The sequence below is a fragment of the Magallana gigas genome, chromosome 7, assembly GCF_963853765.1.
Source record: "Magallana gigas chromosome 7, xbMagGiga1.1, whole genome shotgun sequence".
Lineage (NCBI taxonomy): Eukaryota > Metazoa > Mollusca > Bivalvia > Ostreida > Ostreidae > Magallana > Magallana gigas.
This window is the reverse complement of record NC_088859.1, coordinates 8,805,511-8,829,302: the sequence shown is the minus strand read 5'-3', so window position 1 is coordinate 8,829,302 and position 23,792 is coordinate 8,805,511. Positions and strand designations below refer to the sequence as shown.

Here is a 23,792-nt window from a genome sequence, read left to right as displayed (position 1 = left end):
CATACAAGTACCGGTATGAAGAGTCTATATTTTTGCTATTCTCCAACTCCAGGTCGTTCGGCTAGAACAGCTACCGATTTATTTGTCGCTTATATCGCTTATTTGAACATTAGAACCATTTTAAAAAGAGCTAGAACTTTGAGTAGTTGTGTCAAACAGCAATGTGGCGTAGGCCTGCCTGTTCCTCATGCAGCCAGAACTCTTTGAAAGCAACAAGATTTGTCTGGCATTTGAGCTAAGACTACGCAATCTCTGCATATTTCTCTTGGAACCAGCGTCATTTTTAACTAGCTTTGATGCAAAAAAGATATAGTTACATCCTACCAAAACTCCAAGGTCTTGTTAAAATGGTTCTATTTGTCTCCACCAAAGATTTTTTTTCATTTTGGCCACACATATCTGCTTGACCGACATTCAGTGAAAAAGAGAACGAGCGGGCGAGCGATTAAAAAATAAAAATAAAAATTTGTAGCAAACATTTTTAGGCGGTACATAAGTAAATTTGAGCGGACGGTTACATTTCCTCTACTTGTTTCTGATTTATAAAATAAAACTACATATGCTTTGAAAAAAATGCAAGAATAGAGCGGAAATAGAACAGAAAACAGCGCAGAAATTCCTGGATGTGGGAAATTAATAATATATAATGTTATTCGTAAAGTTTTATTTAAATATGAGCGCTCGGGGTCTAACGAACAAGAAATTATATTAGTGTGGCCTTTCGTTTGATTTCCGCTCAAAGATTGATGACTCTTCCATGCAGCTTGCCCGGGGAAGAATTGAAAAATCTGTTTTCCTCCAAAACTAATTTGGATATGATGTTATCCCGTTTGTTTTTCTTCAATCTGTAAAACTTGATTATAATCTCTCTCTCTCTCTCTCTCTCTCTCTCTCTCTCTCTCTCTGTAATCTATTGATTCCTGCATCATCTTTTGTATAAGTAAATACTAGAGGTCTTGGATCCATAAATCAACGCTACATGCTTGGTGGCGGTGGTGGGTTTTCTGTGGCGACATGTCTACTCCAATTATGGTCAGAATTAGAAGGGGTCTGCTTATCGATCAAAAATTGTCAATAAAAATCTCTCTCCCCCCTCTCTCTTTCTTCTTTAACCTCTACATACTTGTTGGTTAGCATATGTCTATCACAGTTCAACAAACAATCATGTCTTCTGCAAAATAAATTGGGGAACATTTAAAAAATTGTGAAAGTACAAACCTTTGGATTATTACTGAATATACAGGATTATATTTGCGCCCTTTTATTTTCACCACTAAAGTTATTTAGTTATTTAAAATTAAGATTTCTGCCCGTTTTAAATTAATTTAACACAATTGTAATTATCGATAAATTTGCCAAATGAAAATGAGGGTAAATAAAGCGAAAATATATAGGGAAAAATATAAGACGGGACGAATATAAACCAGGGCGAAACTTTCCTTGCATACAATTTTTCTCGTCAATCAAATTCCAAAACCCCATTTCTTGAATCATTTGCCAAGAGAATTTCACTGACAAGAACGAGCCCAATAACGGCTATAATATGGTATTTCTAAAAAGTAAAAACACTGAATGTTTTATTTAGTCTAAGTTTCTGTGACATATGTAAACAGTGTGGTATAAAATCTCATCATAAAGAAATAAGAACTTCAGGACAGATCGAACTACCTACTCCCAACGGTGCAAAAGTTTTCCAGGAGTTCGGTTTTGATATAACTATATAGCTAGACGCTGGTCTCCGAGAAAGCTTGCTTTGTGTGGGGTATGCAGTCTGTTGGAACGACTTTATTATAACTGTCGCGCACGGCGCTCAGCGTTCGCTGCACGTTCAGGGAATTTTGGTAGAGAGGGTCCTGGAACTTGTCACGTGACACATACTCATAATAGTAATTGGTGTACTCCGCTTCTTGTTTCTCTTGCCGTAGATATTTGACCATAAGGGTGACAATGCTTACAGCGTAAAACATCAGCACAGTTATTATATAAAACAGAGCCTCTTTGTCGGTTTTTTGAAAGTCCTCTGCTACCGTGCTAGACTCGGATGAGGTCACAGTAACGGTACATGGTTCCGCTAAGCCACTCTCGCTCGCATTCAGCGCTAACATGCTGTGGCCACTTGTTGGCTTTTTCTATGGTAAATATGGATTCGATTTCCTCATCTTAAGGAAATTCGTTCGAGATTTGGTCTGGCCTGTAAAAAAAAATGTTTGTTTGTCAATATTGATCAACAATTCCTCTCGTAGTGAACCATGGACCGATTTATTGACGAGAGCAATAACCTTACCCCTGATCTAAGAGAAAAAGTACTCACTAATTCAGTTTTTCCCGGCGATTAAGAATATCTGCATTATCTATAAGCTGTGATCTAAATTTTTGGCGCGCTTTAAATGCCATAGATTCCAGACGCTGGTAACTTATATATATTTATAGAATTTAATTTATATTTAGAAAAAAATATGTGAAGATGGGTGAAAGAAACAGAGACAAAGACAGACAGTGATAAAATATTGGAATAAAAAAAATTACTATTAATGTTTTAACTAAATAATAAAAAACCAAAAGCAGTCTTCGAGAAATTAAACATTTGCAAAATTAATAGCCAAGTATAACAACTTACGTAAAAGAGCAGCCTTCCGTTTCCTATTAACCTGTGGGAAGATCTGCGTACGGTCTATCCGCAATTATCTCTCTAATCGATTCAGCGCGTTTCCCTCTAATTAATTGCGATGCCAATTCATCGTCCGACCACGCCAACCAGCGCCTGAGTTCTCACCCTGCCGAGTTACACAACGGCGAACAAAGCGCTTGTTGGACGTCACCTGACCAGCAATATCCAACAAGTACAGCAAATCGAACGTGACTCTGAAGACCCTGTGAATACTAGCCCATTAACAGTTTCTGCACTCCCCCTTTTAGCATTAAGTGATCCATCGGGCGACCTCTTGTTAATAGACCGAGGTTTGCAATCATGCAGCAAGCGATGTGGCTCCAAACACACACAAACACAGGATCGCTGGAATGTTTGAAAACTTAAAATCGTCAGAATTAGACGGTTTTCTATTTATATCGTCAACTTTGTTTGAGGAATTATCGACGTTAAAGAAATCTTTATTCCCATCTTTTGGAGTACTGTAAGTGAATTTCACCCTTCCTCCATGATCGATTTGACAGGGCCAATGGTACGGTACGGTTTACAAGAGCTTTACACGCACGCCATGGGATAGTATGTTGGAGTTCACGTTTAAGATTTTGTATCGGTCATCTCACTGTAGGGAGGCAAGGCATTTCAAAGAGAAACAAAATATCAGCGTCTCAGTTCCGACATCGATGTCCAAAAAAACTCGATCATATCTAATCTTTATTAATTATGCGTTTAGTTATTGTATATAATCAATCTACATTTCGGCATTAGATAATGTAGCAGACCTTGATTTATTCTTCTTAGTAAACTGTTAGAATTAAAAATTTGCGAGATGTGTCATTTTGTATTTACTGCCACCCGGAAAATTCAAAATTTACAACATGACAGATGATTATAAACTTCACAGAATTACATGCGTGAATCGCCATACGGCAAGACGAATCATTGCTACAGATATAAAAAAGATGTTGAATCGTCTCCAGGTGTTTACTTTCAGAGATAACGCCAAAAATTTATCCCTTTTTAATCAGTTCCTATAGTTTTTATATGATCTATTACGTGAACATTTGAAAAAAATGAATTCTTATTAATGCTGCATCAAAGGAGTCATCCACAAAGAAAACCATCTAGCTGCTGTGATGCTCTCGATCTCTTCTACAGAGTTTATCGGAGGACCAGTAATACAGCAATACCAGAAAGGCTCATCTTGCCACAATTCCAGTTCTTTATGGAACGACAAGGATTTATTCGGCTGTAGATTAGTTTCTATGAAATCCGCATCGGAAGAGTGGGATATTTTATGTGCAATTACTTTCGAAAATACACCATTTCGTCGAGGATTATTTATGGATTGTCACAAAGAGGAATACGTACAAAAAAATGTTGCCCGGGATGGAATCATGAAGGGCTATTAGATCTATCTCGTAAAACATTTTATGCATATTAATAAACAGACCACTTAAAAAGCCATTTAAACAACGGCATATACTGGGGTCAGCCGAATTTTTCGATAAAATGTCTCGACGAAAATAGCGCATCACACATACCAGTCATAGTGAGGAAAATATTCGCTTTCCATCATGTTCTCTTCCAAGTTGGTTATGATGTTCACAAGAAAACTTTTTTACATTGCATGCATGCTGATAGATACGGAGACTTTTAGACTTGGCGCGTGTTTCGACACTAGCTGAGAATGTGACAAACAAATACAAAATACGCTCGACATGGTACCGTGATGAACTCAAATCGATATATATTGGCCTGAAGTAAAGATTTTAAATAAACACAAATAATGTCTAATTTAAAATCAAGTTGAAATTCTTTATCGTCACATTTATAACACCATGCGCCAAAAAAAATTCCGGAAAGGGGGGGCGAAAGATCTTTAATTTTCCTTAAATGGGGGAGGGGGTCATAGACATATTTTCGGTAATTATATTTCGGTAATTTTACTATGCAAAATTAAGAAGTTTAATTTTCGGGGGGGGGGGGGGGGAGGGGGGCTACAAACCCGCTGGAACCCACTTTAGATCCGCACATAAACCCTACCAGAGACTAAATAACTTTATGTCTCTGACTCCACGGACTCCGAGACGAGCCCCTATTACTTTGTAAATGCTAGTGTATGTGGCACTCAAAAATGAGCTAATCATAGTTTCAAGATCGATAAACTAGATTTAACGTTGATAAACTATAGTTTACGAACATAAAATTATATAATTAAATATGATAATCTATAAATTCTATATTTCACATCTGTAAACCACAGTTAAAGCGACCATTGTTGTTTCAGAGGTGTTAAACTATAATTAATACTGAAAAACAACCATTTGCAATTGCAAAACATGGTTTATCGATAAATCGATAAATTTAATTTCATTTATCAAATGTGAAATATGTTTATCTCATTTTTGTGGATTTGGCGTGCCATACTAGTAGTGTTACTCCAGGTACGACAAAATTTATGAAGTACACCTCTTTAAAGCTGCATTTTGCTAAGCATTTTGGGGGTTTCTGAGAGTAAGAGCATTAACCACCAACTCACTCAAAGGACATGCCCCCCTGACCCCCGACCGACATTGACATTAAAGAAGGTTGACGGACAATGGCAAGTAAAATGACAGTTCTACAGCCGAAACCGACCAATAAGGCTACTGAGCTACCACTTGTGAATAATCTTTCAAATATAACAGTCACAAGATTGTGCCCAGACCTAATGTGGTATCAGAAGAAAAAGGCAAGGGAACAGCGATGAATAAACAAAGGTTCTGTGAAAAATAATATTTAGGCAAAAAAATCACTACCACGCACTCTTTCTTACAGGCAGGAGAGGGGAAAACATGTAGGCTGTAATTTGCAGGCATATAGACAGTTTCTGTTTAATAATTGTCAATGTATTTATATTTAAAACCATTGATTATTTGGCAAAAAATTGCATTCAAATACATTGTACACAGGTTATTTTTTTGCTCTTAGTGTAATGACCATTTTTATCTGATCTGTTTTGGTCAACGTTTGTTGTTATCAGTGAATATAAATCAATGTATATTTATGATCATTTTCTTTTTTCAGTTGATCTCTCTTATAGTAAATACATGTAATATCATCTTAATGACTTCCATCTAGTTGTCTAAAGACTGCATTTCTAAATAATCAATCATCACAAATGAGAGAATTTTAGATCCAACATCTTTTCTAGGCATAAACATACAATTAAAAAAAATATCAACAAAAAATGGCCTGAAGGTTTTCAAAGTCTTCACACACATTGTAGATGTTCTTTCAGTCAGGGTGTACTGTTCTTCCCATACATTCTGCAGTGTATTGATTCCCCAAGTATGGCAGAGGTACTAAATCCCTGACACAAGACTCTATGGCTGCAATCTGTAAAATAGACACTGGGGTCTCTATAAGAGCACCTGCAGACTTATTGGCAGAGTGTGAGTGCACATCCTTAAGTGTCTCTGACTAGACCAATGTGTGTTTGTCAGACACCTGTAATTTATGTCTACCAAACTTGCTCCATCACTCCAATTTCACATAGAATATCTTTCCCCTGCCACATGTGAAGTGTACTGATAATTTTAAGGTAAGTACATCTATGCTGTAAGTTTTTTAAGTCAAGTCAAAACAGACTGACTACAGTGGGTAACTTCTCTTTCAAAACAGTCGTTGGTTTCCTAAGAAGAAACAAAACAAGTTATAAGATGTACTACACTGTGTATTTACAAAAAAATACTACAATTCAATAATAGTGGACTAAATATTAAATCTATTTATTTTTTTTCATGTATACACTAGTTATACAGGAATATTTTAGTACATGTACTTCATTTTCTTGGAAAATAATTAAAACTTAACAAGTGTGTTTGCTTGAATTTAATCATGATATTGGTTGAAATTATTATTTCAAAGAGCTTCATGATATACATGTAGACTATTAGACCTCAGAAAATCTTCCAGCGATACTATATTCTCAAAAGACCAAGCAGAAATATAAATAAATTTTGATTACCGCTACAGGAAATTCTTCATTTATGCATTGAATGCTTATCTATGTATGTTGTTGGCCCTATATCACAACAAGCGGTGCAGACAAATTATCATACCACGCTAATGTGCAGTATTCAATTTGTCTGCACCGCTTGGTGTGTTATAGGCATTCAATGCTTATATTTATAATCATACTGATGTCTATTTGTATAAAATATTTGTGTGACATTGCTTTAAAGCCATTATATAAGCTCTTAATCAGGGATATGAAACATACATGGAACAGCCATATTAACATGTTATTTAGTTCGCTTCCCCAACTATAAATATAGCGTCTGAAACTTTGTCGAAAATTTTTTCTACTGATGAATAGATTTGATTTAACGATTATTTTCCCTTGGTACATATCAAGTTAGTTATGAAAGTTTGAACGTTTCATTTAATCTTACAATAATTCAAAACGTGTGATGACGTTTATATTTGTGCTCATTGCACATGTATTGGCTAAGTGGATTCAAGGGAAATTGAACATCTCAGATTTCCACACTAAATATAAGGGGAAATATACACTGAATGTAAATATTATATCTTTAAAAAATACCAAAAAAAGAAAGAAATTGGCATTAGCAAAAGAGTCCATTTTACCTCAGATGACCAAGTATCGATTCATGATATGTCTGGCTAGGGCATCGGAGCCGCTGGACTTGTAGATAATCATCAGATTGTAAGCCAACTGGTGCGTCAGGTCAAACCGATTCTAATGGGAAAATGATTTACTAGTAAGTTTACATGTACTTTAATTATCTCAAAGGAATCTTAATCGTGTGAGGTCTAAAGGATATGTCAATTTGTAAAATGTTATTACTGGCAAGTGTTTTTTCACCAATAAAGCAGTTTACCATGCCCCAAAAATCTATTCCTCTTTCCTGCAAACGAAATATTTTAATCAAGTTGCACTGTGTTAATTTGATATACAAAGCAATAGCAGATACTGACCTCTCCATCCTCGATGATTGGAGGAAATGTCAGGCCTTTTTTGTAGTAATGGATGGCAGCATAGGTCAGCCCTACAGACAATTACAACACCATCAATGATCATCAAAAACTGCACTATTGTTATATAAAAGAAAGACATAAATTAAACTAATTAAACTGTGAGAATTAATTAAATCAAAGGCCACCTTTTGAAAATAGATAGTTTGCAGTATCTTGACAGACTTACAAAAAGTACCAACTGACAATTTGTTGAGAAAACTCTGACTCAAGATTTATCAATAACAATCTGACCAAAGTTTTTGCTTGTTTGCAGATCTTTTTATTGCATAAAAAACAAAAATTAACTTCCTACCAATCTAAAGTTTAAACATTGAGTCAGCAGAGGGCAAACAAACAGTTTTTTTAAAAGATGGCTCAAAATTCATACCCAGCTGATGCAGTGCTCGACCCAAGTTGTAGTATATCTCTTGACACTCCCCTCGAAGTTCCATGTAGTTGTTTATAAAGGTTAGTCCCTGAAAAACATGTAATACATGTAAATACAAATCACAAGACTTAAAACATGATCAATTTGTTTCAAACATCCATTTTCTACATGAAATCAGTATATAAAGGTTAGTCCCTGCAAAGCATGTAAAACATGTAAATCAAAATCACAAGACTTAAAACATGATCTTTTTGTTTCGAACATCCATTTTCTACATGAAATCAATAGACTTAAATATAGATCAAACCTGCACCTCACCTGAGCAAAGAGGGAATGCTTTTTAGAGGAATACTTCTGGCCAGCCAGGTGGATTAATGTGAGTCCTATACAGAGATTGACCAATGGGTCCTCAGGACACGTCCGGAGAACTGCCACATACTCTCCTACAGTCACAAAATGTCTACGTCAAGGCAATCAAAATGCTGCTTTTATAATGAGTAATGGAAATACTATCAAATATGGTTAAACATTTTTTTCTCTTTTAAAATGAACATATTTGTGAAATCTAGATAACACTTTCTTCCTTATTTAGAATGTACTTAAAGGCTTTTGACATCACTTTTTCCCATGCCTAGTGTGTACTTGTAGGTTCCAGATATCACTTTCCCTCTAACATAGATCATACTTGTAGGTTCCAGATATCACTCTTTCTTACCAAGTGCATACTTAAATCTCTCTCTCTCTCTCTCTCTCTCTCTCTCTCTCTCTCTCTGTTAAGCATATTGACGATTAGATTCCAGATATCACTTTCTCTCTTACCTAGTGCATACTTGTAGGTTCCGGATATGGTTGCATTATGCCCATTAAGTAACTCTACAGGAGCATGATCAGGATTCTGAAAATGAACCAGAAAATGAAATAAATATTATAATTGCATTTTAATTTACATTTGAGCAATAATTGTTGATTCAACAACATACACCACAATGAATATAACTATTAGTATATAAAAATGTTGACATTTTAGTTTTTAATTTGAAACTGAAAATTCAACATCTAAGGGGTAAAAAAACCCACATTTCTCTCTGTGCTGTGACAGATTACAGGCATCAGATTAAACAGATAACACAGCTAACACTCACAGTTAGTAGATAGCGAAGACAAAATCTGCTATGTCTGTTTTCAGTGGAAATCAATAATACTTGGTTCAGTAAATTCCATGCTTGGTTTTTGTGCCCTTCCTGTAAATTTTGAAATAAAAAATAAATGAGACACAACACAATTTGGGCCGACTTAATAACTGTGATATGCTGTAAAGTGTTGTATATTTTCTAAGCATACCTTGATACAGATTTCTCTGATATGACTGAAGGCAAAGTGTTCATTCTTTGATCGAATACAGGCCAGCAGACACATAAACTCAGCTTGCTTAAAAGTCAACAGTATAAAATGTTGAAGACAAAAGTTTTTAGATAAAGACTTTAAAAAACACATAATATTTTCATAAAGCTAAGTCCAAGACCTGTACTTTCTCATATGTCATTTGTACAGAAATATAACATATAACAATTCAATAATTCATAAAAAATATTGTTTAATTTCAATGATATGACATCTTCTGTAATTTTTTCAATTTTATTTACCTTGACTTTCCTTGGCTCTAGCATGAAGTAGGGACAGGACATACTAAGGGCCGTCACTTCTAGTAAATCGTCATATTTCTTGTTGTTTAACAACAATTCACACAGCTATAAATGTACAGAAATTGTTTTTATGCTGACACATTTTATACAAATCATTCACAGTACTGATAACTAGTACTGAACCTTAACAATAATAAAATGCAAAAGTCTTTTATATTTCCCAATGTTTATGTTTCAAATTATTTCCAAAAATTTGAAACATCGCTTTTGAACAATGAATACCGGTACTTAAAAAAGTTTTTTTTTTACCACGGTGAATACTAAATAGGGCATAAAATTTCGTAAATTATTGACCATGTAAAGAGATACATCTATTACATTGTATTATGACATATTGAAACCAAAGCTTCCCAATTTTGCAAAAAAAATATGCACTGTTTTACCTTAACAAACAAATCCCATAAGTCATCAACTGGAATGTCAGACTTTGATGAATCTCCAACTAAAAGAAAAAAAAAAACTTAAAAAATTCTATTTCTATGAAGATATTCAGTAAAACAGCAATGTTCTAGTGCATTCAATATTATCTTTAGTCCTAATACAACTCTATTGATATTCCTCAATTGAGTTCTAATCATACCTTTATAGCCAGGTTTAAAATGGTCCTGCAGCATTTCTCTCCTAGTTTTATTAGATCTACAGCAATATACAGCTGAAATTCATAGAAAACAATACATATGCATGTATTTCAATTGGTAACGAACTATGAATATACATCATATAGTTAATGCTGTGTTTAATGTTTGTGAAAGTCAAAATTCTTGTGTTATTTTCAATAGTAAAAATTCATTATTTTATTGCATGAAACTACTACTGTAAATTGCAAAAGAGTGAATTATTTCTTATCAGTGCATTTAAGTCAAGAAATGTACATGTAAATGAAAACTAACATTCTTCATATAATTTGGAATATGCTTGTATATTATAGCATATAAAGGTGCACTTTTCAGATCAAATCAAAATATTGTTCAATCATCAAAGTGACTATTCATTCCAGTTGTACGCACCCTTGATGAAGTCTGGGTCATTTAGATCCTTGAACATGTTGAACAACAAGGCTTTACATTCGTGGTAAAACTCGTCCAATCGACCATGGGCATAAAACAGCATACATCTCTGGAGCAGCAAAGTTTTCTCCTAAAGAAAAAATGTCAAGTTTTTGGAAGGATGCATTTAGATTTGTTAGTTTTGGACTTCAGTTTATTCTTAATGTACGTAATATATACCTCTTTTGTGAGTAAACCATCAGACTCATCTGTAAAGATATAAAAGACAAAAAATTACAATGAGGTGCATTGGCAGTTTTATCAATTATCAGAAAGGTGCCCTCAAATATCTAATATATTACTAAAACCAAAAACAAATGCCAAAATCAACAGTAAAACAGAAAATTGCATGTTTTTTTATCGCTTTATTTCAGAAACAGATGTCAGAGTGGTCAGACACAACAAAAGCTTCATCACATTAAGTGTTACATGACTGAGTCAGCCCCCATCCCATCCCCAACCCCTGTAGCATAACCTAAGCTGAGTGCTTTGAGAATAGCTGAGTTTGCCCTCCCCCCCCCCCCCAACCGCCCTTACTCCCTTTAGTTTTACCCATGCCAAAAGCTATTTAGACAGCTGACTGTCCACCCCTTCTTCCTTTTGGTTTTCCCTTGCTATAAGAAGGCCCCCCTTCCCACCCCCAGCTTTATTTACCCCTGCTGAATGCCTCCCCCCAGCTTTATTTACCCCTGCTGAGTGCTTTCAATGCCTCCTCGTGTTTCCCCAGCTGTGACTGCAGGGTGGACAGGGACATCCTGGCCTCGATGTGAGAGGGGGCCATCTCCACTACCCTGCTGTAGGCATCCACTGCTCTCTCCACCTCCCCCAGGGAGTTCAGACACTCCGCAAGCCTCAGCCACACAGCAGCCTGAAAAATTACTGCCATTACTAAGACATGTACCAGTACATGTAAATTTCAAATGACATACAGTTCATGTTTGATAACACAAACACACAATATCTCGAATAACATGAATATAATGGAGTTCATTAATAATCTCTTCAAAATGTTTTTTTATCTTAATATCTTAAATCCCTTGATATGTCATTCTTTTTTTATACTGATCTAAATATAACAAGGTTTGAAACTTTGCTTTATGGGGCCTTACATAAATGTATTTCTACTGTTGCTGTGTTTATGAATGAAACTGTAACCTTTGCAACAGATTTATTTATGCAATTGACATATATTTTTCAATAAGACTGTCAGAAATACCAAGTTGTAATTCTCTGAGTTGACAAGTTTCTTCAGGATTGGCTTTGCGTCAACAAAACATCTCTGGTCCATGTATGCCTCCGCTACATCCAAATATAAATCACCAACATCTTCCACACTCTCTTGAAACAGTTGATTTATGACAACCTACAACAGAAAATTTAACTGGCATGCATTTCTACGGTTATAGAGAAGTGAGCAATACAAGTTTAATTATTAATTGATATCTGTATTTAACTTGAAGCCTGCTTGTTTTCTGTTACCTGTGCAATAGTAAAGAGTTTGTTCTGTATCAGGCATATTCCAAGTTTCACCCTCAAGTCAATGGGAAGGATTTCTGGTATGGCAACACTATAAAACAATTGTATTTACAAAGCTCCACACAGGAAAACACATATTAACATGTACCGACACGTAATGTACAAATAAATGTCCTTGTACATGTATCATCTTGAGAGCACAAAACATTAAGTGTCAAATTGGGATAAAATAGGCAACTATATGATACTGACCATTAGTCTATGGTCACTGAGGCTTGTGTTCTACAGTTAAGGTATCTACGATACTAACTTCTGATATTCAAAATGTCTAACTTAATGATTTATATACAGGTATGTTTCTTACGAGCTGATTTTGACGGCACCATTTTCTATGAGGGAGATGCCTATGGGTACAGCTTTGCTCCATTCTCTGTTGACATTTAATTGAAATACAACCCCACAGTGATTCACCAGCACCTGAAGAGAGGTTAAAAAAACAAAATATATGTGTTATATGTACATTAATTAGAAATGCAGGCATTGCAATACATGTACTATATACCACATAATGCAAGACAATGTAGAGGATGGAAATACTATATACATATTAACCATGTGTGAATTTCAAACATAACATCAATTACTGTAACTTCAATCATAGTTTCATATAAAAATTATTTTTAAACTTTAAGAAATTATTTTTTTCATTTTAATGTGTGCACATTGTATTCATTATACTTCATGCTAATTTCAATTCAATTTACCTCAATGGCTTGCAGAAACTGTCTTTGAGTCATTAACAGTTCCATGAATAAATTCACATCTGAAAAAAAATATATTATGTTATTGAAACTATAGTAAACACATTCAGTGAATGCATTACACATAAATCTCTAGCATACATCAATTTGCTTAAAATAACAATCAAAAAAATACCAATAACTTGTCATGTTTTCTAGCTTTTATATTAAAGATTGCATGGATTTTTTTAACAAAACCTGTTTTGTACTGTACTTTGATCAATTAACAAACATTCAATTATAAATTTAAACCTTCAGCTGTCACATTTTCAGAATTTGCCTCAAATGCATTTCTCATGGTTTCCATGGCAGACACTTTATCATCTTCTTCATAGTAATGCTGCAAAACCAACACTAGACATATGTATGTGAATATTCATCATATCAAAGCCTCATTTCTTCAATGTTTTTGTGAGATAAAACATAGAAAAGTAAAATCATAGCATAAATCAACCATACTCAGCAAGATATACACATTACCGTTAATACATGTATGTAAATACATTTTTATGCTGCAAAGCCAACATTTAATTAATGTAAGTGATTCGTCATCATAAATAAAAGTCGATTATTATTTACCGGTATTTCTTATTTTGAAAGTTGACACATAAAATTACAACGTTAACCAATCAGAGCTCCTTATTGGCTGTTGGTTACCTTGGTGATTGTTCTAGCAATCTCCATGTATCGCTCGCCATCTTGAGATGGAGTTATCCTCAGCATGGACTTATAGCCTTCTAGGGCCTTTTTCTTCTCCCCTAACTCTTCATATAAATGACTTCTGCTCCAGAATAAGTCAAGGTTTTGAGGATTTTGAGGCTCAGCTCGTAGTGCTTAAAGGTTAATAAAATATAATGGGCACACATTTCTATTGTTCCAGTACCACTGAACAATGAACAACAATCCATAAACAAAATACAAAAATGTACATGCATTCACAAAATTACCATGAACAAATTGAACTTGCCTAAAAATTAGACACATCAATCTTGACCAATAATACAATGTTCATGTAGGTTCTGATAGATACAAAAATGGAAAAATAAATTTAGGAACTTTACTGAAAATGACAAGCTTATAACAACCTGCTGCGTTTTTTTTTTTCCCTACAATATCTTACCTTTGGTGTAACAGAGAGTGGCCTGTTGTTTGTCTCCCAGCTCCTGACATAGTTCAGCGAGTCGGATCCAGCTGTTACGGTCCACTGGGTTTAGGTACGCTGATATCAAACTGTACTGTACACAACAAGAAATAAAATATATCAAATTATATTGTACATATCAACATTAGAATTATTTATCGGTACGGCAATAAAGGAATTTCAAAAAACAACATGTCTATCATGTAAAATGATATCAAAACAAATAACATGACTTAAGTATAACTATCACCAATCTTGATTGTCACAACTTAGAGTCTGTATCATCTCACCTGAAGGGATTTCTTGAGGTCCCCCTGGTCCTCATAAATAAGGCCCAGTGTCTGAAAGGGCATGTATGCTTCTGGAGCTGAAATCAGGGTTAGAATAAATATTGACCAGAGCAGAAAAATTAATTCTTTTAATAATACAGAATACAGGGGTCTTGTTTTGGACGATTCGAGCAAGATACAGGTATGAATACTGAGTTTTGATATCTATGCACCACAACTTTTATGTGTAAAGAATTTGATTTAAGTTATGTGTGAGGATGTCTTTGAAACAAGATACAGCAGACAATGTGTCCTTTATACCCATCTTGATGATATCCATGCATATTGATATGGCCTTTTCATGATCTCCTTGAGCAAACTTGATATTAGCTTCTCCCATCAGTCCCTCTAGATGTATGGGTAAATCGCTGTATTTCTACCAGAAAAGCAAAAACTAAAGTAAAGAATACCGATATCAAACAAAATTTAATTTCGTTATTTTCGTTGGCAGTAAAAAACAACGAAAATTAAATCCATGATGAATTTTTAGCCAATGTATTAATGAATACAAAGAGAATACGATATGATGAAATTAAATGCCAACGAAATTTTATTTGGTTCAAAAACAAACGAAATTTGGACCTAACGAATATATGTGCTTCTACAGTATACCTATTTACTGGCAATGAGTTTATTGTCCCGAAACAGAGGTATAATAAAGATATACATGTATATTTATCAAATTCTGTATTTCCATCAAAAACTATTTTAGTCTAAATTACTGAGGATACATACCTTTTTCTTTTTACCTGCAAAGAAAAAATATTGGTATAATATGTATATAAAATTACTTACATTTGTATACAGAGATTTGATTTGATTTCATATTCAATTGATGATGTAATTTTAAGTATTTCATGAGTGAGGGGTAACAACAAAATCATAGAAACTTATTACAAATTTTACCAATTCCACAATGTACTCACGCATCCTCTTTCTGGGAGATTTCTCATTTGCTTCCATGTCCTCTGATTGGCCGCCTCCATCATCCGCCCCCTCCTCGTCCTCTTCCTCCTCTACAATCGTCTCCTCTGTTGGCATGATGACATCTGTCACATGTATTGTCTGGGCCACATTGTCAATGTCAACAACCTGCTCAGAATCATCTGTGTCCATCAGCTGACTGAACTCTGTGAAACTTATTTTTCCTGAAAATTAAAAATCATTTTCAATTCTCTTTATGGTGTAAAGGGCAAATTTTATTTCCATCTGTTTTAACAATTTTTACAGATTCATTAGTTATGTTTCCTATATCAAAAGTATTTTAATTATATAAAGACAGGAAAAACAAAATAAAGGAACAACAATAATCATAAAAAGAAACTACCTGTTACTTGCAAGTTTTTCTAAGAACTGCTCTGTTAAACTTACAAGTTAATGAATAAAGAGTGGTATCTATTCACAAAACAAAAAACCAAAAGTTCGTTCAATTTAAAAACAGTAAATCACTGTAAACTTTTCACTTTAAAACAAGTAAGCAAGAATAGGCGCTTGAATGTGTAAGGTTATAGGTATCATTCTACAACCTGTCAGGTACTGAAGAGTTGGTTCTATCCCTGGCATCTTCACACCCTGTCCCCCTTCCTCTGCCTGCACCAGTTGGAATCCCGAGGGTCCCTGTCCCCCTTCCTCTGCCTGCACCAGTTGGAATCCTGAGGGCCCCTGTCCACCTTCCTCTGCCTGCACCAGCTGGAATCCCGAGGGTCCCTGTTCAGTGCCCACACTAAAGCTGTGAAATTCATCTGAGGAGACTGTGGCCAGCAGCCCCAAGTTGGCTAGTTGATCAGTCGATACCTCAAAATACTGAACACTCTAGAAAACAGATTTAAAAGATATTGGACTGAACTTCCCATATTAATTCAAATGTTTAAAGTAATTAACTTGATAAACATATATTCTTTGTTTATGCTTTTCATTTAATTTTTGTCTCCACTTTATTTACAAATTCTCTAAGCACCTCGTGTGTGTTATTGAGGGTTTACAACGAGAGATTCAAACAGTGTTATAAGTGCTGCTGAATGAGAACTAAGAAAATTCTAGTGGAATTTTTTCACACACACAAACGAGGTCTCCACACATAAACACATCTTAAACTTCAATGTAAGTGACTATCCTAGTGTTCAACTTTAATAAATTTCCCTTAGTCTGATTAAAACGAATCACAATCTTCTAACGATAAGCATGGCATTTAGCAATATCATGCAGTGATCACAGCTATAGGCCTCTGAATTTCTATCAATAAGCCTCTAAATGTAGGGGAAGAGAAAGATATATACCCTATCTATATATAAATACACTTTTTATATAGATAGGATATATATCTTTCTCTTCTCCTACATTTAGCGGCTTATTGATAGAAATTCAAAGGCATGTGCAGTGATCAAGCCCATAATCAAACTACGAAAATGAAATTCATGAAAAGGAAAGGACCCTACCGCTTCTTGAACTGCATCTGCTAGAGATCCCTCAATTACTTGTCCAGCGTCTTCTATTATAGCATACGTCGTTGTAGTTTGTTCGTCAATTTGGGAGTTTAATGTTGGATGTCCAACGTTGTTTTCATCTTTACCCTCCATTTTCAAAGTTACTTTCGGAATTCACTTCAAATTTGATCACTTTAAAGGATAATTCTCAAAAGTATACGAATGAGTTGCGTATTTAGTAACTCGTACGTTGGTACGTTCGATACATTTTTTTGGCCGGGGGGGGGGGGGGGGGGGTGCGTGAATATCCGTGTGCATAGTTAATCAATCAAGCACATTCTCCATGACCACGACCCAGCACTAACAGACAAATAGATGGGTTTTTTTAATTAAGTTTCCAAATTGACTGGTTTTTTTCTTCAGTTGATGATATATATTTTTTTTTTTACTTTTTTTCAGGGACGTATTTCTGTCACATGTTATTGATTCACGTATATATGTATATGTCTCGATCTGCTTTTTTACTGTTTTCAGAACCGGAGAATTAATACAGTACTGTCTGTTTGACTGGAAAGTCAAAGATGAACCTTTATACAATTCAGTTATGAATACCAATAATTTTTGCACTAGCCTTAGCTTTGTCCACACACTGTTTTGTCCATTGTAGATGTATTAGCAGGGAAGTATATATACGTCCCTGGTATTTTTACATGTAGTTAATGTTTAGCTTTTGCATGCTTATGTTTGATGTTTTGTTTCATTATAATACATGTAACTCATATTCATGACTGTATGCCGACATGGTAATTATCAATAAAATGAATTGAATTTTTAATTACCCCATGGGCAAGGCGCCTGACGTTAAAAATATTTCTTTTAATAATATGATACTAGTTTGCAAGATAAACAAAAATTATTTTGGATTTTAAACTGTGAAGAATTAGATATATTAAACTCTCTTGGTAAATTTTTACAAAAGGCATTGCCTTAATTTGTATTTCCTAGTCAAATCAGTATTGGTTTTTAACTTTTCAATCATATGATAAACTATTTCAAATTTGTATGTACATTTGTATTTTGACATATTTATGTATGGTGTTTAACATAAATATACAGAAGACACTGTATTGAGTGTGTAGAAACATACATATATATACTAATTAAATGTTCATGTCTGTCCTAGCTCTTTCAATCATCCAACTCTTTTGAATGTTTTATGTACATTGGATGTTGTATGTACAATCTTCATGTTGCCCCTTGAGGGCCCTTAATTGGTAAATAAAGAAATTGAAATTGAAATTGAATTATGATAATACAGGGGATAATCTCATTACGAGTATATATATATTATACTCATCACAAATATCTTGACAAGGAAAAAAACAACTATATGTATATATACAATGTGAAATATATAGATACTTTTAACATCGGGCATCCGCTTGAATCCTAGAATCGAGTACTTTATATTGTGTCAACTTACATTTAATACCAAAATTAAGATGCAGTTTATATTTTAATATATTTAAGATAATAATTGATAATTAAGTTACCTAATAAGGACCAATAAGATTGCTTTAAGATCGGATATAGAAAAATGTGTATCTTCTAAAATAAATTGAGACATGAATAACGGAGATTTATGATTGGGATCAAACCCCTGTGCTGATACAACTGCGTGGGCCTACTCGTATTGATTATACGTTTTATATGCAGGTAACATATTTATAATGAATTTTATGATCAGGGACGTAGCATCTGGGGGAGGGGCTGCAACGGATTAGACATTTCTTGATTTTGGGAAGTTCATAGTTGTTTTTTTCCTTGTCAAGATATTTTTGATGAGTCTGCAACCCCCCCCCCCTTCCATGCACCTACTTTCAAAAACGATGCTACGTGTCTGATAATAATGTATGTGCTTAACACTTGAGGCAGGGTCAAATACACCTAAGAATTGTAAAAACACGTTTTTCATGCATATAAAATCACGTGACCTTTACAAAATTCAGACTTTTTATTTAGTGTGTGTGTTGGGGGGAAAGGGGGGGGTGTGTTACGTCTAATTTTTTTTTTTGCAATTTTTCAATAATTATACAGGAATGATACTTTTAATTCGAGTGAAGAGGATGCCAACTTTTTAAAAGTCTAGTGACAAGTCTAGTTGACTCTGTATCAACGAATTTAACAATATTAATTTAACTAAACAAATCAATGGCCATATGCAGTAAACAACACCATGGAATCTCACCAAACAAATATAATGAAATGAATTTAGTATACATATATTTAGTATATACTACTAACTATAATAGACAGATTGTCTTCTACATAGCTAATTACATTAGAGCCATCGAGACCATTGTTACTCAATTCAAACAGTTCGGCTTGTAACCAAAGATCAACGCTTACAGAAATAAGAAGCTAATTAAAGGGGCATCACTATATCCAAAAAATGTTAACTAGCCATCTTTCTGACATCATGCGCCGAGTTCTAATTCGAGTGGGGACATGGATCCTACAATTTAGGAGACAAAAGCACGACGGACTCGGTCTCCACGGTAACAATATCTATATAAATTCACGGGTCCAGAGTTTCTCGGCCATTGACTGAGTGGACACCTGGAATTGATACCCCCTCCTCACCAAGGAAAAAGTGAACGCCTCATCATGGTTGGATATTTGATCCTCGCTTGCTGTTTAGTCGGATGTAAGTTGTTGTCGGATTATTTTACCATTCAATTAATATTTTAAAATTTTCTTTTAAAAAATTACTATAACTTCGTTATTTCAAAATATTTTTTAAGAGTAATATTTTCGAATTTATGTATTTTATGGTATATGTAATACATTTTAATTATATGACTACAAAAATTGAAAAAATTATAATTGATTGAGATTTTTATTCCTTAAAAATCTAAAACTGTTCGTCTCTTCTTACTTTCCATGACATGTTTTTTAGATATCGATATATACTATGCAATAAATTCCATATTTATACGTATATTCATTAAGAAAGCAAATTATTTTTTCCCATTTCTAAAAAAAAAATTGCATTGAAAATATCATACAAAGAAATAAAAATCTTACTTTGATCAATTGTATGGATTGATATACTAGAAGATACGAGGAATGAAATTATTTTCAATGTCTATCTCTTCAATTAATTTTGCAATATATTCAAACAATAAGATCAATCACCCTACCACTTTAAAACGTTTTATTTTCTTAAAGACATCCTAGAAATGAGAGAAACTCATATTAAAACGCGTTAATCTGTATGCCAGAGCTAAAGAAATGGAATTATTTGTGTTTGCAGTGAGTCAGGCGGTGACTTTTGTCATTGAACCATTCAACACCTCAGCTGCCATTGGAAGCACTGGGACACTTGCATGTATTGCTACTAATCTTGGGTCAGACAACGTGTCATGGAAAAAGGTAAATTAATTGTTAACTTTATCTATCAATCAACAGTAGGTTGTTAATAAACAAGTCCAGCGGTTTCAATTTGGAAAAGAAATCAAAGGCTTGAAAGTACTCATTGTCAGGTACATTGTATTACTTTCCAGAAACAGTCTTCGGGAAGTGGCTACGACTCTTTGACGTTCGGCACCAACATTTTGTCATCTACCCAGAACAAATATGCTGTATCTGGCACGGCTAACCTGACTATCAACAATGTGGCCTCGTCTGATGAGGGACTATACCAATGCAGCATCGGGTCCACCACCCGGGAAATTTCCTTCACCCCAGTCGGTAGGCATTCTCTTCAGATTTCAAAATGCATTCTATTAAAAACAATAATCAAACTGTTAATTCTTGATATACTAATTGTATTTTGTATTTCTACGTTGAAGTCTTTATCTTTTCATTCATTAGTTCTTCCAAACAACGTTTCTGTGTACTGGGAGAACCCACCATATGCCGGTAGAGTGGTGAACATCACCTGTAAAGCCACCTACGCTAACCCCCCACCCTACCTGAAGTGGTTCAAGGGCGTAAATCAGATGGAACTCACACAGAACGCTTACTACTACACAACTAACGTCAGATCCAGTGGTAAGACTACGACATGCATAAACTAATTCATAGTCTCAATATTTCACCTTTCTAATCTTTGATTAAAAGATAGTGGTTAATTGGTCTAATAGCAATGTGCTGTTAATTGCAGGTTACGGAGACGCAATGAGCACGATGGCTATGGCTCTAACAGGCTTGGACCAGCACCAAGAAATCAGATGCGAGGCCGCTTATGACGGCTACGAGAGAGCCATGGAATACACCCTCAACATCCAGCTCAGTAAGCAAGCTTTAACAATTCTCCCATACGTATGTCTGTGTTGATTTGAAAAGTAATGCATTTCAACAAAGAATAGTCCTTTACTTTGTCGATCAAATTAAACAATATGTTTAAACAACAATAGTCGTTAAGTGGTAACCAATTTATTAAGACTAAATGTAGTGAATAAAACAATGCCCTAGTGGACAGAAATGAACACGATCTATGTATATATTCTAAACATGTATTTATCTTTCCAGATGGAGGTCCCGCTCTGAAGGCCCAGGGACTGCTAGCCGCTCTGTTCGTGGCTTGTAGTTTGGCACTGAAGAGTTTCCAGTGATCTAGAAAAATCTAGAGACGACATGGACATCTACGATACTCCTCTCTTGAAGCCGTTGTTCGATCCCTTGGACACCCCCATTTCGCGTTTCGTCTCTTCTCTCTGGAGTTTCCGATGTGGACATCAAATTACTGGACTGAACATAAATACATGTACACAAACATAGAGAATTCTGTTATTATGTCGGCCTATCATTGTTTTGCCAATGGGGCATGATCACGATTTGAGCGGAAATTTTGAGCGTCAAATTTTATTTTTCATGTGCTGTAGTCTAGATTGTCTAACTAGAATGTTATATGTTAAGCTGAAAGCGAGGTATACGGAGCCTACACTTTTTTCTTGTGTAAAAAAAAGTTCGTTCCGTGTTTTTGTTTCCACCCGTGCTGCTAACATCGTGATCATGCCCCTCACTGTATAAACAGACTGAGCATGTAAGATTCAGTAAGAAGTAACCCATCTGGGAGCAACGTAGAAAAACACGTGACAGTTTTATGTGAAATACAGCGACACGGATTGTCCACGAAAGAAGAAACTAAGTCACAGAGAGAAAAGAAATAACGTCTTTATCATCGAATATGTATTTTTTCGAGTTTTCGCAAGAGAATTAAATGACTAGATGTTCATCAATGACTGCTTTGTTTGTGACATTCAATGCAACGTGGGATTTCAGTGAGATTATCGCGTCAATATCTTATAGTATTTCTATGTATTGTACTTTGTAAATATCTTACATTTAATTAAGGTGTCTAAATAATTACTTTCATACAGTTGTATTTTTTGTTTATAAACTGCAGGGATACGTAACAACCTCGGTAAAAAGCGTGTCTGTGATAAACTTGTAAGTGTCTCTGCAATTAAGATATTTGTATGAATGTATAATATTTGATTCAAAAATAAAAAATTCTATTAAAGCACGACGAGTTCTCGTGTCGTGATTAAACATAAAATGCGTCTAAGATTAGTTGACTTATTGCATGGAGCCTGGGAAACGAAGATCGAAATTTTAATTTAACATCACCAGTACTTGTACTGGTAAATGACCATGTGTACGGGCTATGCTGGTCTCAAATAGTAACAGAAAGCCCCAGAGGATTGCTAACCAAAAATGACACAGTCATTTTGTTTAAATGAATAAGGTGTTAAATAAACTGAAATCGTTCTGGGTATATTCATTATGTGCTCAATAATTTTCGTGATGAATATTTGCAAAGACTAAAAGTTGCTGTTCTGGTGTCTCTGAGATTACACATTTTTAATGTACACAAGCCCTGTCTACTCCCTCTTTGTGTTTGAATTTTTAAAAATTCACATTGGAGCATTTGCTTTCATAGAAAAATCAACGTATCTGCTTTTTGTTAGACATATAAAGCAAGGAAGCAACATGTATACCAAAATACCAAAATACATAAAAGCAATATGAGCTGCAATTTTCATGTTGAAATTTTTTTTAAAGAAAATGTTATTTTCTACTAAAATGACAAAAATATCATGGTTTTTAAATTTCTGTTAGCTCTGTTTTTAAGGGAAAAGCCATTAAGAAGCCTTAATTGGAGCAACATTGAATTATTGTCGTCCTGTACAAAAATTGATCTGCTATATATTCCTTATAACTGAAATATTTCTCCTGAAATAAATTAATGATTTGTTTTAATCTTTTTTTTTATCATCAAAGTTTAAGTTTCAGGCAGACTTATTATACTAGAAGGTTTTTGCACCAAAATAAAATTCTAAAAAATACAGCTCATATTGCTTTAACTTTCCTTCCGAATGTGAGTGCGATATATTTCGATAGCGCCACACCGGATAAAAGGTGTTACTTTGGTATCACATATATTATCGTTTAAACGACAATAATAATCATGTTTGCCTGAAAGCTTCATCTCTTCATGCACACGTTTTCCACATCTATTTCGAATTCAACTATCGAAGAAAAATACATGGTAATGTCGCAAAAATTCACTTTTGATATTTCGGACAAGCGATACTCTTCAGTAATTCAAAAAACATATTGAACTTGTATCAGATATCTATACACTACAACACCACGTGTTTTGTTCATACAAGTGTCCTTAATTTCTGATAGAATTTATTTTGATAAATAAAATACACAACCTGACTATTTTAAAAGAGATTTACGAGGATTATACCGGTACGATAAAAATTGCACATACAAAAATAAATTACATGAAGTTGATTAG

General features: G+C 34.5%; 3 protein-coding genes and 1 long non-coding RNA gene across 4 annotated transcripts; 1 reads left to right on the top strand and 3 right to left on the bottom strand.

The window, feature by feature from the left end:
• Positions 1 to 1,564: 1,564 nt before the first annotated feature.
• Positions 1,565 to 3,029, bottom strand: LOC105336302 (uncharacterized). The gene is made up of 2 exons (XR_901425.4): positions 2,618 to 3,029; positions 1,565 to 2,191 (listed from the first exon to the last, which is right to left on the bottom strand). It is a non-coding gene; the product is annotated as an uncharacterized lncRNA (long non-coding RNA).
• A 2,787-nt stretch (positions 3,030 to 5,816) lies between these two features.
• Positions 5,817 to 15,295, bottom strand: LOC105334109 (general transcription factor 3C polypeptide 3). The gene is made up of 24 exons (XM_034455986.2): positions 15,288 to 15,295; positions 14,814 to 14,928; positions 14,514 to 14,590; positions 14,203 to 14,317; positions 13,740 to 13,915; positions 13,335 to 13,422; positions 13,047 to 13,105; positions 12,647 to 12,759; positions 12,286 to 12,373; positions 12,023 to 12,169; positions 11,494 to 11,674; positions 10,987 to 11,015; positions 10,768 to 10,897; positions 10,341 to 10,412; positions 10,144 to 10,202; positions 9,701 to 9,805; positions 9,399 to 9,485; positions 9,200 to 9,298; positions 8,877 to 8,952; positions 8,376 to 8,500; positions 8,058 to 8,145; positions 7,631 to 7,701; positions 7,280 to 7,391; positions 5,817 to 6,321 (listed from the first exon to the last, which is right to left on the bottom strand). Exons 2-23 carry the CDS (start codon positions 14,890 to 14,892, stop codon positions 7,281 to 7,283), a joined length of 2,175 nt encoding a protein of 724 aa, XP_034311877.2. The 5' UTR covers positions 14,893 to 14,928; positions 15,288 to 15,295; the 3' UTR covers positions 5,817 to 6,321; position 7,280.
• A 97-nt stretch (positions 15,296 to 15,392) lies between these two features.
• Positions 15,393 to 17,191, bottom strand: LOC136270114 (uncharacterized). The gene is made up of 3 exons (XM_066066654.1): positions 16,988 to 17,191; positions 16,079 to 16,364; positions 15,393 to 15,700 (listed from the first exon to the last, which is right to left on the bottom strand). Exons 1-3 carry the CDS (start codon positions 17,126 to 17,128, stop codon positions 15,408 to 15,410), a joined length of 720 nt encoding a protein of 239 aa, XP_065922726.1. The 5' UTR covers positions 17,129 to 17,191; the 3' UTR covers positions 15,393 to 15,407.
• Positions 17,192 to 19,522: 2,331 nt separating this feature from the next.
• LOC105334102 (V-set and immunoglobulin domain-containing protein 1) lies at positions 19,523 to 21,814 on the top strand. Its single transcript, XM_011437427.4, has 6 exons — positions 19,523 to 19,682; positions 20,292 to 20,410; positions 20,542 to 20,728; positions 20,852 to 21,031; positions 21,144 to 21,272; positions 21,512 to 21,814. Exons 1-6 carry the CDS (start codon positions 19,643 to 19,645, stop codon positions 21,592 to 21,594), a joined length of 738 nt encoding a protein of 245 aa, XP_011435729.3. The 5' UTR covers positions 19,523 to 19,642; the 3' UTR covers positions 21,595 to 21,814.
• Positions 21,815 to 23,792: the final 1,978 nt, after the last annotated feature.

Bases quoted from the DNA above. Each gene is read 5' to 3' on its own strand.
- LOC136270114 (XM_066066654.1), bottom strand. From the start codon at position 17,128: ATGGAGGGTAAAGATGAAAACAACGTTGGACATCCAACATTAAACTCC. The intron at 16,365-16,987 runs GTAGGGTCCTTT...TCTGTTTTCTAG, and splicing joins CAGATGCAGTTCAAGAAGCG to AGTGTTCAGTATTTTGAGGT. The intron at 15,701-16,078 runs GTTGTAGAATGA...TTTAATTTTCAG, and splicing joins AACTCTTCAGTACCTGACAG to GAAAAATAAGTTTCACAGAG.
- LOC105334102 (XM_011437427.4), top strand. From the start codon at position 19,643: ATGGTTGGATATTTGATCCTCGCTTGCTGTTTAGTCGGAT. The intron at 20,411-20,541 runs GTAAATTAATTG...ATTACTTTCCAG, and splicing joins ACAACGTGTCATGGAAAAAG to AAACAGTCTTCGGGAAGTGG. The intron at 20,729-20,851 runs GTAGGCATTCTC...TTCATTCATTAG, and splicing joins AATTTCCTTCACCCCAGTCG to TTCTTCCAAACAACGTTTCT.
- LOC105334109 (XM_034455986.2), bottom strand. From the start codon at position 14,892: ATGGGAGAAGCTAATATCAAGTTTGCTCAAGGAGATCATGAAAAGGCC. The intron at 10,413-10,767 runs GTGCGTACAACT...TATGAATTTCAG, and splicing joins TGACCCAGACTTCATCAAGG to CTGTATATTGCTGTAGATCT. The intron at 8,146-8,375 runs GTGAGGTGCAGG...CATGTTTTTCAG, and splicing joins AGCATTCCCTCTTTGCTCAG to GGACTAACCTTTATAAACAA.